Here is a 17390-nt window from a genome sequence, read left to right on the forward strand (position 1 = left end):
AGCGTATCTTGTGTGAGGGGAAAAAATGGTTACCCCTGTGAATTTTTGCAAATGAAAAATACAAATAAAAATTACACCACCGTAGTTGTGATTAAAATGTGTAAACCCCTGCCAGCGACTGGAAATTAAACGTATTTCTTAATGTTCACGTTATTTACATTGCGTGATCCATATCAGCAAAGGGTATACACCGCTTGTGAAAGCAAATACATTTAATAGTATTACCCCGCCGCTAATGGCACATTAATAATACTTTCATGGTTCCTATTTGTCAAGCCGCTGCTGAGACGTGCTCGGTGTCGTGGTAAACAAAGAAAATCAGCCATGTTGCAAGACCTTTATTCTTTAAAAACTTAAGCTCACGTGGGGAGAAGCCGCTAGGTAACCCCCAGGAAAGTGTTCGGTTTAAGGTTTCACCCGCTTCCCCTCCTCGCTTTTGTCCCAGGTAGCAATGACGGAGGGGACAGCCGGCCGGTGCGGATTCCTCTCGAGAGGAGGGGCAACAGGTGGCCTCCCCAGCCCAGGGACCCACTGAATGCAGCAGCTCAAGCCTTTCCTCACTCACGCCCGGCTTGCTCGCCACCAGTACCCGCGGGTCGCACCGCCGAGGCTGCGGGGACGCGCGCCCCTCGGGACCAAGGCGACGGCCCGTCAGCCGTCTTTTTTTTTTGGGGGGGGCGGTGGGTGGGTGGGTGTGTGCGTTACAACCGGCAGGGACAGCTTTCCCAGGGCGGCTGCGGGGGAAGGATGCTAAGGCAGCCCCCCGCCCCCCGCCGGCCCGCCCCGGCCCGCCCCCCGCCGCTCCGCCTCCCCGAGCCAGCAACTTCCCAGTCGCCGGGGCGGGCGCGGAGCCCCCCGTCAGCCCGGATGGGAGGAGGGGGAGGAGGAGGCGAGAGGCGGCGACGGCGGCGGTGCCCGGGGGGATGCGGCGGAGCGGGCCGGCGGGAGGCGTAGCGCCGGTTGGAGAGGGAGCGCCGAGCCGTTGTCGCCGCCGTTACCGGCGGGGCTCGGCCGCCGCCTCCTGCTCCGGGCGGCGGCGCTGCTGAGCCCGCGGTGCCTCCGCGCCGCGCCGCCTCCCACCTCCTCGGCTCCCAGCGCTCCGGCCGCGCAGCGCCAGGCCGCGGCCGGCCTTCCCCCATCCCCTCCCCGGGCGGCGGCGGCGGCGGCGGCGGCGGCGGGAGGCGGGAGGGGCGCGATGGCGTCCTACGTGGATAACAGCTTCCGCCAGGCGGTGATGAAGAACCCGGCGGAGAGGAGCCCCCAGGTAGGCGGCCCCTTCCCCCGCACCCCCCGGCGCCCTCCCTCCCGCCCAGCCCGGCCGGGGGGAGGCCGGAGCCCCGCGGCCCCGCTCCCGGGGGAGCCGAGCGGAGCGGCTCGGCGCGGGCTTCGCCCCCACCCCCGAGCCCCCCAGCGCGGCGTTCCCGGGCGGCGACTCCCAGGAAGGGAAGAAACGCGTTAACACCGACAACTTTCCCCCTTCTCCCTAATTTTTTCTTTTTTTTTGGGGGGGGGGGGGGGGCAGAAACGCCAGCTGAGTTTATTTTGAAGGTTGCTTCCGGTAAACAGAAAAAATGCACTTGGAGTATAATTTTATTGTTTTCTTTTTGTTTTGTTTCATTTTGTTGTTATCCCGCAGTACGCTGTGGCTCGGGATTTGAATTCAGTCCCTACTTTTACATAGCTGGCTGGAGCTGGCAGCGCTGTTTCATAATGTTGGGGCTGAGGTCAGTGGTATTCTTGGCAAGTCCTGGCTCTCCAAAGTAGGGTGAAATCCTTACACAATGGCACCAGGCAGGAATGTTTTAGATACCTGCGCCGGGCTCCTGGAGCCCTCTTTGTCGGAGGAGTAGGCGAGTCGAAGCTGTTTGTGAGCATAATTGCACTTGGAGAGGCTAAGAAAGGTTACATCGGGGGCTGGAGTACGTAGAGAAACATTTTGACTTAACATGACCTGAAAAACAACTAAACTGAATGAGTTCCTTCTGCTCCCGAAGGGTTGCTGCAGTGGCTGTTGCTGCCAACTGTCTAAAGACTAATAAGCTTTACACTGATCCCCACATCAAGCCGCGGTTCAGTAGCTAATGATACAAGGAGTTACTTTGCTTGGAGTTGTAATGCCATCTGTCCTATTTTCTGAAGGCTCGCCCTGCTCTCTGAGCAGTCCCTGTGTTCTGGTTTTGGGGAAGAGATGGTATTACTGATTATTTTGGCAGGCGGCTGATTGGCTGGTGACGTTTTCAAATTGGGGGCAAAGAGGAAACCTTGACTTTTGGTCGGCACCCATAAGTCATTCCTCCTACTATAGATACGTCAATGTGGTAATGTTATTTTTATCCTCATGCTCATGGAATATGTGTGAGAAAATAAAAACTCCCATGGAAAAACATACTGACTGCATAGGCATTGTATTTAGTGTGTCTTTTTTGCAAATATTTTTTATTTTGTCTTTTCTTTTTTAAAAAAAAAACAAAACCAAACCCCAGACTGCTTCTGGAATGTGTTTTCGTGGTGCTAAAGTTGTTTCTCTGTCCTTGTTTGACCTTTTCCAAATGTCTGTTTGCCGTCAGTGCTGGACCCAGCCCTTCAGTGCATTGTGAAAGCTGAAGGAGGCCGAGTGCTCTCCCCTGGGGAGGACACTCTCTGCAAACTGGTAGCAAGGTTCCCTGCATTGGTAGAGACATAAATTCCAGCCAGGGGAGCCTACCGGTGGCGTCCAGCCTCAGGAGATGGCTATCGAAGGATTGGCGGTTGTTCAGGAGGAGCGACACCGGCAGATGCTCAGAAACCAGTTGGTCAGGTAGTGGGGCCACCAGCCTGGGCTCGGGGGACGATGCTTCTCCTGTGACATGATCTGTGCCGTGTGAACTGTTAAAGCTTCTCCTGTCCTTGCCGGTCGGCTCTATTCTCTAGAAGGGATAACCAAAAAAAAAAAAAAAGGACAGAAAGTAAGAAATGGCGCAGTGAAGAAATCGGCCCAAATGCAGGGATAAAGCCGGTGTGAAGGGCATGGAGCAGAGAGCTAAATCAGGAACACCAGGGCTGCGTTAATGCTGTAAAACTTCCCGAATCAGCAGACCGGAGGCCTGCTGTGGCAATCGCCACAGGAAAAGAAACCCACCCTTAAATCCACGAAGCTGACACTGGCCAAAATAATCCACAAATAAGACCAAATTTGTGGAAAACATAATGTGTTGTTAGCACTGGAAATACTTGAAACCAGTGATCAGGCGTGCCCTCCTGTTGCTGCTGGGGAGAGCAGGGCTTGCAGCAGAAAACTTGGTTGGCATTTTTGTGAACGGCTCTGTCTAATTGTGTGTGTTGAGGAGTTTTCTAATGTTAGGTCTTTGTTATGGAAATTTAGTTTTATTTTACAGCAGTATTGGAATTTGAAAGGAATATGCTTATGCGCATCTTCTTTCCGCCACTAAGTAAAATTAAAAAGATGTTTATGTAGAAACACACAAAGACCTTGTTTTTTCTTCCTCCATTAAAGTAACTTCTTATTGTCTGTTTACTTGTATTTTCCTTTCCTTGCTACGCTATCTCATAAAGATAGTTAATTTTGGCTTTTGAGAAGTCATGAGGTATCTTTAAAGCTGAGAGAGGGTTGAAAAGAGAAAATATATTTATCATATTCATGTCAGTACAGGAAATAACAAGAGAAGTATGTTAGTGGCATACTTGCTGCTTACTTGCCTTAAATTCATTGGGGCTCAGCTCCTCTTAAATCATGAGGAGGTAGATAATGCGTTTGACATTACTATTTGCCCTGGACTGTCATGGTGCGAGTTTGGCAAAATGACTGCACTGCAGGCTCAGAGGAGAGGAGTGACAGTGGGATAACCAGCTCGTATCTATATGTACAGCTTTGAGAACTGCTAGATCTGATACACATTGTCAGAGAAAGCAAACTTAACTTTGCATGAACTTCTGTAGTGCAAAAGTCTTTCGGTAATTTTGGACTGGACTCTTGGGGTTTTTTTTTTGAGGGAGCTAGGCAGTGTACTCTGCAATTGCTTTAGAAAATTCTTAGCTACGTATCTCTGGTGTATCCTCACAGAGTGTTTCTGAATTGTGTGAATTACAACTCAACACTCCATTGACTAAAGAAGCTCAAAAATAGAATACGTACGTGGCCTGTACTTTAACATGCCTGTTGTGTAACAGAGCTCTCTTCTTTAATTGCTTTATTAAACTATTCATTTTCTCTTTGAAGACGTGAACTAGGAAGTTAATTTAACTACTTTGGGGAATCTAACTTCTAAATGTTCATGAATTACAAATGGCTTTATGCCCTTAAGCTGTGAGTAATAGCGATCTATTTTTTTTCTCTCCAAACATCGTCTTATATGAGCTGTTATAGCTTTGTTTTTTCAAACCAAGTTCTTATTGGCATCATAGGCCATCTTAGGTAGTGTGCAGTTTTATACTGGTGTAACTTAATCTGAAAAAATAGGGCTGCCTTTGTTTTCAAACAAGAGAAACCAAGCTCTAATCTCTTTCTTTATCCTCGCGACTCATTTGCATGGCATGGTATGTGAATAACTAGTTACCTCAGAAACTCTGCATACTAGTTCACTGTTTTCATGCCATGTAGTGACGTCTACAGGAAGAATTTTTTTTTAATGTATGCCTTATATGTTAGGTGCCTAAGGTTTTCTTCTGGACACTGCCAGTGTGGTACATGGAGGCAATTCAGTACAGTAGTAATGAATAGCAGAGAAGTAACAGACAGCATCAGACCGTGTCTTAAGGGGAGAGGGGAGAACTGTGCAGTAGGTCTTAGTTTGATACTAGCGCGCCATTTAATGTCAGAAGACATCTAAACAGGATGCCGCTGCTGCGCAGATACTCCCTTCTTGAGCACTCAAGAGGAACAATGGTTTAATTATAGGATGTACCTGTTCTTTTTCTAAATAAACTTTCAGCTTGTTCCCCAGCTGTGTTATTTTTATACTTGTTACCACTGATAGTGTGATTGTGTGCAATCTTCAGATAAGCCAGAAACGAACGTTTCATTCTTGCTATAGTGATCTCTTAGCAAATAGGTATGAGGCAGCCTAGTTTCGTGGGATTATACAAAATAAGTGTTTTATGTAGGAGTCTAGCATAAAGGATTATACTTAGTCTTTAAATTCAGGCTTATTGTGTGTATTTATATCAAACACAGCAGAAGACTAAAATTATCATTTTCAAAGGAGCTTATTTGGGATTTCTTTCATTTGGAAAACAAGTATTTTGGAGCTTGAGTTTTGGTTTCAGTTTTTTTTTTTCCACTGTCAACATGCTACATTACTATCTTTTTGATGCTAGTATTTAAAGAGAAAGATAACCCCTGTTGTCATGCTGCTAACAGCGGTAAAATGCTGAGAACCGGTTCTGTTGCTAAACTCTCCTGCTGGTTCTCAGTGGCTTTGAAAAAGTGTAGGACTGCGACACCTGATGCTTGATATTTGGCTGCATTACATCGTTAAAATGGTCTTGCCATCACGCATCTCAGGGCGTTGTAATGTAGTAATTCAGGAGTAGCTTCAGTTTGCAAGATTTGGCATTCTGGTTTTTTTGGGAGGGAGCCCGTTTGGCCAACAAAATGAGATTCCTAACTGCACTCCCCACGGTGGTGTTTAGGCTTGCTGCTGTCTCCAGTAACTAATTCAGAAGTGAGGGCACGAGCCTGTTACATTTGGTGTTAACATTGTGAGCGTGGTTAACAACGCAGCTTAATGAAGAAAGGCAGTTGCAAGATCTTGGTCCATGAACTTGCCTCTTGCTTGGCAGTCGGCTTTAGGTAAAGTTACCATCATAAAGTAAGGGTAGCTGGTCTGAGCAAAAAAAGCCTTCCAGATGTTGCACAGTTTTGGAAACTTGTTCAAAATAGTTAACATCCCCAGAATGTGGCTGACGAGCTGTAAGTTAAGTGGTGTCTTTTGGTGTCTCTTGGGCTGTAAGTGGGAAATGGATACAGATAAAACAGAAGAAGTTATAATAGACAGTTATATATAGACCTTTGGTCATAGAAGGTTTTCTGGCTGTGTTCACCATTTAACTGGGAGGATAAAAACCCAAAGTAACTATTTGGAAAAAGTGAGACCTTTACCTGACAAAGCAAGTAATGTATTTGTTTAGTGCCGAAATAATATTAGAGAATGTATTTTTGCAGTAAGTATACTTGGTTTTGCTTTTAATTTTTTTCTGTTGAGCCAGGATTACTATGCAGGATAATTTTATGCCCAACAAACTTAATTGTATGAATGTCTTTTTGTGGCTGATAGCTAAAACCAAAACCCCTTGTGTAGTTCAAGTTTTCTTGCAACCTCTCTAATCTCAGTCTGTCGAAGCAGCCCTGGAATGTCTGATTATGAACTTCCACTGACAGTTTTTGTGTCCTTCCCAAACCTAAGGGCATGCACTGCAACAGGCTGCTCAGTATCCTGTTTGTTTTGAAAGAAAATATGTTTATTTCCCAGTCTTTCTGACAGAGGGTGCATTTTCCCATAGCTGTTCATATCTTTGTTGCTAAGAGCTTTGAGAACAGTGAGAAAATTGCATTTTTAATTTCTTTTGCAGTAGTTCTTCCCTGTCATAGGGCTGGTACTTTCTGCATTTGTACATTTCTGTATCCTCTGGTAATATGAGTTTCACCAATGCTTACAAGGACCTCGGTGTGATCAGGGAGCCTTCGCCAGTTTGAAGCCTTGCCCTAAACGCTTGTCTGCTTTGTCATTATGTCAGAAGATTGCAGCTCGGTTAGCTGTACATATCCAAGCCAACTGGAAACTAGGTAACTTGGAAATTGAGGTTTAACTGTAGCACTGATAAGCTCTGTGTAGTTTCCTACTTGATTAATTGTTTGTTAGAGTTTGCTTTTGATTTCTGCCCTGCTGTGGCTGCAGAAGTGTTTGCACTGGGTTCAGGCAGGGTACGTTCCTGCGAGCATGTTTTTGACAGCCTTGTGGACATACTCTCCTGCATGTAAAAGCTGGGAACGTAATGATGGTGCCTTGCCTTTCCGTGGCAAGCTTGCCTAGGAAAGTTGCTGAAGTGAGCAGCGCTGAGCCTGAAGCCCAGGAATCTGCTGCTCAGCCCAAGTTGTTTTTTTTTTTTTTTTGTCTACTTGCCTCTTAACGTGCTGCTGAGATGTAAGAGCATGTGTCTGGACCCTTGGTCATGCCAACGAGACAGCACTGTCCCACCTGTCTTCACTCACCCCTCTGGTGGGTCAGGGGGTAGCCGCCCGTGCTGCTGGGGAGGCTGCGGTAGAGGAGGGTTATCACAAGGCAATACCAATTGCTGTGGCTAGGCTTGCCCTTCTGCTAAAACTAGTAACAAGAAAAATCATCTGTTGAACTTGAGAGGCAAAAAAGACTGACAGTTTGTTCTTGTCTTGGGTGTGAAAGTGTAGATCAGCAAAAGTAAATGGCACAAAAGCGTTTTCCCAAAATCATGTTTTTCCTTAATAGGAAGATAGTGTTCTGTGGGTTATTTATGGAAACACTTTGCACCTGAAAAAAAAAGGTTTAAATGCAATCTCTGAAGATGCTTCATTTATTTTATGCTTATTACAGTAGGAGTTAGTGAAGGTTTTGTGAAAACAGTTACTGTTTTGTGAGTTCCATTGTTTTTAAAAATCTGTATGCTTAAAAGTCTTTACAAGTCTGTATGTTTATGCGAATTATTCAGTGGTAGCTACCAATTCGTTCTGATGAATTACTGATCTGATTTTGATAGCTTTTTTTCCCCTAAGTCAGAAAGCTACTACTCAATTTGCTAGCATGTTTCAGGAATAACCATAAGTATACTGAACAGTCATTGTAAGAACTCTGACTTCCTCGTTGAGGGTTTTGTATCCTCATGAGAAAATATATTTTGGCTTGTGTTTTGGGAACTTTCCCACAGTAGGAGATCTAATTTTTGCGAGGTATTGTTTGGGAATTCAAAAGGAGCGCTGGCAGAAAGATAGCTCTACAAAGATGCTTTGTGAAGGGCAGCTGAGCCTGCGCGCCTTGTTTGCTGCAGCCAGTGTTGCAGATTTAATTTGCTGGATGTATTTTGCGTGAAGGGATGTATTTGAATAAGGCTCGAAATGGAAGTGGTGCTCCGCTTCCCTTTTTTCTGAACTTGGTGAGGCTGACCGCTTTTCTTGAAAAGGGAGGGAGAGGAGCCCTACTGCAGTGCTTTTCTTACAGCTTTGTTTTGGAGTTAAAAATAGCTATTTGTTCTCTCTGGGTATCTCTGTGTTATGCCCTTATATCTGTAGACATATTCTTTGTGTATCTCTGCCTTGTCTGACCTGAATAAAAGTGATTTAATAGTTGATAGTTCTAAAGAATTCTGGCCAACAATAATGAGCAGCATGTATGTCATTACCTGATCAAAACACTGAAGGAATAAGATATGGTTAAAATATTTAAATGTTCTTACAAAAAAGAAAAAGCATGAGTTTACTTTTCAGGACTGATAAAAATTGAATCCTTCACTTTTTTCTTGTATTAATATTTCTGTGGATAGCAAGATTTTTCAATTTTTCTTACTTTTATGTATTCTGATAAACACAAGCAACACAATGAAGATGCATTTGGTATCAGTGTAAATTACCTGGGAAAGGGTATTAAGTTTCATGGAAGTCATGTTGATCCAACATGCCTGTTGTTGACTGTCTTTACCAGACTGTTTTTGTTTGCTTGCTTTTGTATATCTTAAAGCTAAAATAAACTTGGCTTAATAAATAAAAACACTTATTTCATTGTTATTTCTAAAGGGGAAGATGGATCCTGTTGCCTGTGGGAAGATGCTTTAAAATTTTTGATTCTGCTTTTTTCCTTTGTTTTGTTTGTATTTGCAGTTCTGTATTTTTAAGGATACTCCTGCCCCTCCCATCTTTATTTTAATTTTTTCTGTAGTTGGGGGGAAAAAAATATTGGTACAGCCTTTTCTGTTTGAAATTAGTCACTCAGACTTGTTCTGGTAAGCAAAAAATAAACTAAATCTTAGAGGGGTGAGATAGGATGTTACGCACGTGTGGTTTGTAAGCAGTTGATGGGAAAACAAGGCTGTACCACCAGTACAGTTGGAAGAAGCTTCTGCTCGAGATTTGACTTGCTGAAACCAGAGTCTAAATCTTTTGTGGTACATTGTATTTTTCTAGCAGCAAAGCTTGTTTAAGAGCTTTGTTTCCCATGCTGATGTTCTCTGCTGCCTCATTTGTGTTGATCCAACTGTTTGTGAGGCTACAATATAAACAGGATAAGTGATACAATCTTGTTAGCCAAACAGAAGTGACTTATTTTTGAGAGGTGGTGTGTGAGGGTTTTTTTTCTAAAATCTAAGCGACTCACTATGATTTAGATTATGGCTCCAAATGTCAGTGTTGATGCAGCTGAAGTTGTGAAGACTTATGTTACAAGATTGAGAATAAATACTTTGGCTGTGTGTAGGTATGTCTGAAACAGCTTAACCTCTCCCAGAGAGTGTACAGTGCTCCATTTTCACACACTGTCTTGAAATATCAGAAAAATTAAACTGGATGGAATATTGTGAGATATTGTCCTTGATGCATTTTCTAAAATGAGAATCTTTTTTTTTACTTATGAGGCATTTGTGCAAGATGCTTCTTGAGAGAGAAGTCTTCCATTTTTGTTTCCTCTGAAAATTAACATTAAAGGAAACTTTTGTAGTAAGTCCCTAGCTCTAAGGTTTTTCCCCATTAAAATATAGCAATGGCAAGAAACCTGGGTAGTAATACTACCTTTGCGTGCCTTGAACTGGATCGATAAGAGATGCTAAAGCCTTTTTTTTTTGTGTTGTATTGCGAAGACTGAAACTAAACTTGTCTATATTTGTGTTGCTTTGTTGTATGGTAGCTGAAAAATGGATGCTGGTGTGCTCTCTTCCTGGGGGGAAGCGAGTACGTGGGGTGAAACAATTCTATTGGTATGCAAGTCAAGACACGTACACCTTTCTGTTTGGTGTCTGAAATCTATTGGGACATACCTAAAATATGTACCCTATGATGTTTTTACTTTGACTTTAAGTGCTTAATCTTGCCAGGGAACCATTCCCTCACCTGCACGGAACACTTTCTCAAAATATGTAGCCTTGCTGAAATCAATAGTATGTTGCAACTGTGGGAGTAGCCAGCACTCATTTGAATGGTTGTGTGGATTTCCTCTATTTGTTGAAAGACATGTCAGAATACGCAACGTACGCACTAGTAGATAGTTAGATACACTTCGAACTGAGAGACTTGGCTGTGCAGTCTTCCACATTTCTTTGAGTCCATTGTCAGTGTTGTTGTGGGTGTCAGAAGCGTCCTCCCCAATCTGCACAGCGGCGCAGGGACGTGCTGCTGAAGCAGACACGGTGCCCGATCACGTACTTTTACGGGTGAAAAAACTGAACGACCTACAGCACAGCTATAGTAAAAAAAGACACACTTTTGTTTAAATAGCTACCTCAATATTTTGAAGTCAAGTTGTGGCATTTTACTACATTTATGAAGACGGTACTAGTGTTGAAATAGGTTTGAACTTCATAAATTAAATTAAAATGTAGTTAAATTGCATTAAGTTGTATCCTTGAAGAGGAGCAGGCCCCACAGCAGACAAGCGATATTAAAGTATCGCTGCATTCTGTGATAGCTGGCAAGAAAACATTGCTATTAAAAAGCAAGAGGAAGGGAGCTGGCTGTGCCTGCCCTGACAGTCCTGCTGCGGAGCTCTGCCTGTGGAATTGTTCTTTGACCCTGGAGGAACCAGAGTCCCCAAAAAGATTCAAAAATGAGAAGAAAAATGTGGGTGCCGGGTGCTGCTGAAGCAGAGTGCGTGGCAAAGATGTTTTGTGTGGCTGGGCTTTTTGTGCCAGTTACTAAAGTCATAACAAGATGCTGAAGTGATGTAGCTGATCTTGACGCATGTTGTGATTTCCTGTTGAAGGTGGTTAGAGACTGGCAGCTTCTCCAGTGAAAGCAGTAAGCGGCCCATCGATTGAAATTACATTAGTACTGTTCCTTTGTAAAATATTAATTTAGCTCATGGATGAAATATGTCTTGAGAACATGGAGAATATGGTTTGTATAGATTCCTTTTTGGTTCTAGTCTCAAAGGACAAGTATCTTAAGAAAAACAATAAGTGGGGATATAGTTAATGGAGGATGCTCCACCAGAGTATGAAGAAATAAGATTTTGCATTGGTTAATGACTGCTGGTCAGGTGGTCTCTCTCTTTCTCTCTTGCTCTAAACTCTTCTTTATTAGTGCAGTAGCTAAGTAGTTTGAATATATTCCCTGCTAAGGAGGTCATGAGCAGATGGTAAACACTCCCAGTGAGGCAGTTTTCACTCTGAATTATGGAAAGGTAGTTGTGAGGGTCTCAGTCTGGCTTGCATTTTGTGGTCTCTGTTGATCTGGTGTACACATTTCTAGATGGTACAACAGATTTGTTGGGGGGTCTATAATGTATTCGTTACAAAAAGCATAAAAAAATCGGACCCCTGCGTGAATGGCATGCAGTGGTCCGATCTGAGAACTGAAGTATTTCACACGCGCTGTAGGTGTGGAAGCACAAGTGGCCCTGCCAGCTACATGCTGACCGGGAACAGGCGCTTGCTGGAATGAGGGTAATTGAGTTTCCATCCTTGTCACTGCTTCTCTGTTACTGCTGAACGCTGCTAATTGGTGCCGATGCTGTATTTCAATGTGTGATGATTTAGTTCGAAAATGCCAACTCCTTGGTAGTAGGCCACTGAACGACTATCAGATGGCAACACAATTCCAGGTCAGCTATTAAGAATGATTTGAGGTAACAGCGCCAAGGGAAGGATGATAGTTGTGTGCCGATATGGAAGAGAAGAGTATATTCTATCTCAGCTATATTTTAGGTAGCTGTCTATTTTAGTGCTCCTAGCTCTTACTTTACCAGACTGAGTATTGGTGGATAGCTGGTCTCCACTACTCCTAAATCCTCTTTAAGAAGCTTGTAAGACTCTCTTATTTAAGGCACCTTTTAGAGACATACAGCTTTAGTAGCTGAAAAATTCCTGGACTACTGAATATTGCTGGAAAATACAATTGTGTGTGACATGGTGGTGTATAAAGGCCTTGTTAGCTTTGTAAAGCAATTCTAAGTACCTTGAGCAAAGAAATTTGAGATTTGTGGAAGAATACTTCTTTATTGATCCACATGAGAAGATGGTATGTTTCTGAATCCCCAGGTGAATTATTAATCTTTCTTTTTAATTTCTACCTTCTCTTATTTGTTCTTTGTACCTAGCCCTGTACAATGATTTAACTTCTGTCTTATTAATTTGATGTGTTGTTTTCTCCCTTTCCTAACCTCTCTTGCTGGTATTTTTAAATTTTGTACCTTAAAGTCACCACTTCATATATTTTTTCTTATTAGTAGAGCACTTAGAAAGAAACAGCAGGGTGGTTTTGGCTAATGCTTTCATTCACATCTATTAATTTCCGAGTGGGAAGTAAACTCTTTATTTACAAATTGCGATGCAGTGTACATTAGACAAGTTGTTGTACAGTTTTAAAACAAAAAGTACAAATACCCTGAGTATGTCTTCATTGGAATTGGCGTATGTCAGATTTCTAACTTTACTGGGTCGATAAACTAGCATTGCTCTTTAAGGTCTAATGTTCTTATGTGAACAAATATTCTTTGTGAATTTAAAAGTAAAGAGAAAATAATGGCACTTTCTTACAGTCCATTGTAGCTTGATAGTAAATGAACATTTAGCCATGACCACAGTAACATGTTTTATAGTGACACAACCTACATAAATCCAGTTGGATTTGCTGTTGACATTGGCCCATGTTCCAGCATATGAGTTACCTTACATTTCTTTTGAACAAAGGAGGTTTGTTTGAAACAGGTGCTCTAACGGTTACCCCGGCCTTTATAAATAGCTTTTAGGTGAAGTATTACTTTTGTTAGCTGTGGGTAATTTCACAAGGCATCTTGGTTTATTGCATGAGGTTTCTATTTAGAAAAAAAAAAAGGCAGTCCAACATGTTGGCTATAGCTTCATGATGTTTACTGCTTCATGCCTCATACGTTGCTGTTTATTTTTAGAGTGTGCTTGTCACAATTTGTCAGCCAAATATTGGCCTGTCACCTCTGCTGTTACATAGCTGCTGAAATGCTGTTCCCAAGATGACTTTTTTAAACTACACATAATGAATTAATACCTGCCCTGGATGTTCCAGGGTAATCTTAGTTTTGGTAGGAAATAACGCAGGTAGAACTTGTCAACTTGGCAAAACCCATAAAGTGCTAGGAAGAAGTTAAATAATCTTGCCGAGTATTGTGACCATACCATAATGTGTTAAACTCAATTAACGTGCTAAAATGGTTTTGAGAGTCTGTGGTAAGTTGCCTGAGTGTGTTGAAAGGCTTGAATGTTATTTATGAACAGTAGTGAAGAATATTTCTAAATCAGTTTTAAAATGAGCCAGGAGATAACGAAGAAATAGCAGGGCCAGTCTCTAGGTTGGTAAGACATGGCTACTTACACACTGTGCTTTAAGAAAATTATATCAGAATTTCTTTTAAGGAAAAATGAAATTTCTGCTTTATACAAGTGACATACGATATCTTGATTTCTTTTCCTGTTTTTTCTATTTATAGATGTCTTGACTTTGGGATTTATCTGAAAGCTAAGGTCAGGAAGTGCCTTCCTCCAAAAACGCTACTTGTTGTGGTTTTCTGGCATGTCCTCTCCTCTCTCCTTCCCAAAAGGAATTGTACAGAAAGTATTTTTCCACAATGAAACACAGAACCTCAGCTCTGCAGATTTCATGCTCTGTGGCATATACTGCTTCACCTCCAAAAATGAAACTTTTAAAATCATCTCTTGGTGTCCACGTCAGTTATGTGACTGATTGAAATGCAAAAGGCAGTAACAACTTTATTTTGAATTATTACTGTTTTGAATAGAGTCTACACATTGGTTGTGATGTGGAGGCAGGGGAATATAGGGTGTATCCTACTTGGAGGACTTATTTCCTGTGTGGATTTTCAGACCTTAATGACTTTGTTTCAGACAGAAGCGTATATATTTGTTGTCCCCCCAACATCCCCATGCTCATCCATTCACTATGCTTCTACCAACCATTTAAGGCCATGGAGGACCTTAAATGTGAATGGTGTCTCCCCCCTTGGAGGCAATAATAAAAATCTCACGGCCATGAAACATGAAGTTTTCAGCAAGTTCTGGGGTACAGAAGAGGTTCTCCCCAACTAGTAAACAAAAGGCAATTACTTAAACCAGTCCTATGAGACAGTATGACAGTTTTCAGGGCAGCAAAGACGTGGGAGTACAAAGAATGTTTTTGGCAAAATAACTGGTTTTGTTGGAGTCATGTTTTGGTGCAAGGTCTTAAATTCGGGACTGAGTTCTCATGAGCAGCCCTGCTTAGTGATTAAAGCTTGTGCAGTTGTTTATGCAGCAGAGCAACTGAACTCGGATGCTTGTGGTATGACCACTTAGAGCAAGCATGTACCTTAAAGTACTTTTGAGGAATAGCTATCGCTATAAGGAGTTGAAAATGAAGTTATATTTGAAGGCATGATTAAAATCTTTAACTAAACAAAGGCCCTGCCCCCAGGTCTTGTTGTGAGGTTCTCCTTTTTAAAATTTATTTAAATCTATGCACTTACTGAAACTACTGATGACCAGTAACTCCTCCTTTTTGGAATACAGATTTGGCAGTATGTTATATAGACTATAATGACTGTTTTGTCATTTGACTTTGTCTTACATTGTTTTATATTTTCATATACAACAAACTATATTTAGAACTAGGACTGTCAACAGTAGTTGAATATTTTGTTTAACTTCAGATTCCTGTATCTGGCTATGGTATAACTTCATGTAATGGACCTGATTTGTGTTTCATACTTTGCATTTACTTTTAAGAGACTCTGCAATCTGTTGTCTTGAACATGTTTCAAGAAAACAAGTTGTGAATGTAATTGTCACTGTTTAACAATCTCATCCTCAGTGTGCAGTGCCAGTTGAAAGAGGCTTATGAAACCAGCTCTGTATGTCTCAAAGCTTTTTTAGCTGTTGAAATTCAAAGTATGGACCAGACTTCTTTAAGTTTATTCCAAAAGTTAGTGTGGCATTTGTTAAGAAACAATAACAAATAAAATCTTTTTCTGCATTTACGCTGCTTCTAACCTTCTTGCTGCCGTGATGATTGGGATATCAGTTTTTAATTCTGTATTTAACTAAGATGGGATAAAAAAAGCAAGTGTCATTTTAATGTGAGTCCCAGTGCTCAGCAGGCTTATGAAGCGGACCTGGTCCTTTTTTCTTGGCCAAAATCCTCCATAGACTCTGCAGAGGGAGAGTAACTTCTGCATTTTCACAACTTTTCTTTTGCTTTCAGATAGTCACCATAATAATTAGGCTGCTTTCACATTTTTCTTGTGTTCCAAATTGCTAACCCTGTAAAATAACAGGGACCTACAGTGAAGACAAAAAAAATCCTTAACATCTAACCTCTGTGTCAGGTCTTCTAGTTGTAAAACGTAGAGGGATGGTAAGCATCTTTTTGGTGCTTTGCTGTCTGTTTAAAGTTGGCCTTGAAACCAATGAAAGCAGGTTGCATGTCAAAATGGCTAAATTTGTATTCAATTTAAGGAGTAGAAGTGGTAGCGCTGTAAAATAAGGCGAGAGACCACGTGTTAAGTGCTGAAGATGATCCTTTTTGCATCAGCTACTCTGTTTCTAGTATCTCAATGCTCTCTAAAATGTCAGAATAAATATTTACTTTTTGAGGTGGATGTTTTGGGTGTGTTTTTTTTTTTTTCAGAAGAAAATGACAAATTAGTGGCTGTAAGTAGTGGTAAAAGCAAGATCTAATTGTTCTGTAGATGAGCTATGACTGCATCCAGCAACAGACCATCACACATGGTGGTCTGCAGGTAATGCAAGGGTGTTCAGCAGTGGGTTGTTGATGTTGAGGCATTTCAGCAAATTCCAGCTCTATGGATAGTATGGTCCCTGTGATGCCTGCATTGCAGCTGCTCTGGAAGGATAACCTGCTTGGAGTACACTTGCAAAACTTGAAGATGCTGCAGTCATGAGTAAGAAAATTTTAATTAGGAGGCTGCTCTGGAAGGAACATACATTTACAAACAGTAGCTGTTCAAATAGATTTTGACTTAATTCTCTTACAAATTCTTTACCTTGAGAATGTTAAAGGAAAGTTATTCCTAGGGAATTCATTCACCATTTTAGTTAATCTTTGAAGAACTTGATAAAGGTTTTTCCTGCTATTAAAAAATAAATAAAAAGAAACAAACCCCAAAAACCAAAACCAAAACCCAACCCCCCCAAACCCCTAAAAGATAACAAAAATACTAAACCCAAACCAAACAAAAAATGGGGGTGGGGGAAGTAAGTGATGCATGAGATTGTGTTTTGATCCAAGATAGGTAAAGAAAAGAGTGAGAAGCTTCCAGGTAGGGGCAAGATAGTGGCTTCTTAAAAAAGCCAGATACTGAAAAAATTATGGACTTATGTACTTATGTACATATGTACTTAGTACAGCATCACCCACATAGTGGGTAGTCTTCTGTGTGTGTCAACTTGCATATTATACTACCATCACCTAATTCTGTTTCTTGGATGAGCAGAAGGCTTTTTTTCTCTATTGAATTGAGAATCTCCAAGTTAGTATCAACTGTGATTTTTTTTTTTCTTTTCCTGTCTACTCTTCTAGCTTTACTGTTCATTCTCGCTTCTTTTCTCATTTGCTTCATAATTACAGGCATTTCTGTGTGTGGATGTTTATTTCTGATCGGTTTGTGCTGCCAGAATTCAGCTTTCTGAAATTCCCAAATTATTCATTTTGATTAATGAAAAATACGAGGAAAAAGTTCTTTAGGGGTAAATGGGAATTCAGTTTGTCATAATCACTGAAGTGTACTTGCTGCTTATGGACGGAGTCCTCCCCAACTCTAAAAACACCCCTTTTTATAAATCCCATATACCATCAAAATCTGAAGGATAAGATAGTGATTGCACTGACATCTTAGTGTGCTGAAATTTAAAAAAAAAACAACAAACCCTAGTTTTTTTTTGCTTGTTACTTATGAAATTTCTATTTAACCAATAGTCTGGTTTACATTTGCTTTTTATTAAAAAATAGAGATCCCAGTAATAACAACATGATACTGAAATGACACACATTAGAAATGGTTTCTGACTGTGTTTATATTTAAAAAATGCTATTCAAACATCTGTTTACACTTGGATAAAATCAAGAAAATGTCCTTGCTGTCCTGCGGGGTGTGTGCGGTTTCTTTGGTTTTGTTTTATTTTGCATTAAGAATAAATGTGTTATGGCAACTGAAACTAACTTAGCTGCACTGAAA

General features: G+C 41.5%; 1 protein-coding gene across 8 annotated transcripts in view; it reads left to right on the top strand.

The window, feature by feature from the left end:
- The first annotated feature begins 861 nt into the window (after window positions 1–861).
- RAPGEF2 (Rap guanine nucleotide exchange factor 2) overlaps window positions 862–17390 on the top strand; it is a 190209-nt gene continuing 173680 nt past the window's right edge. For 5 of the 8 annotated variants that reach the window (XM_075091039.1, XM_075091042.1, XM_075091041.1 and 2 more), the window contains exon 1: window positions 1079–1264. In XM_075091039.1, coding sequence (XP_074947140.1) covers window positions 1196–1264 — 69 coding nt within the window. In that variant the 5' untranslated portion in view covers window positions 1079–1195. Of the gene's footprint in view, window positions 1265–17390 lie in introns of all 8 variants that reach the window. The other 3 variants (XM_075091044.1, XM_075091040.1, XM_075091045.1) reach the window with 2 other exon arrangements.

This window comes from Phalacrocorax aristotelis, chromosome 4 (genome assembly GCF_949628215.1).
Source record: "Phalacrocorax aristotelis chromosome 4, bGulAri2.1, whole genome shotgun sequence".
Classification (NCBI taxonomy): Eukaryota; Metazoa; Chordata; class Aves; order Suliformes; family Phalacrocoracidae; genus Phalacrocorax; species Phalacrocorax aristotelis.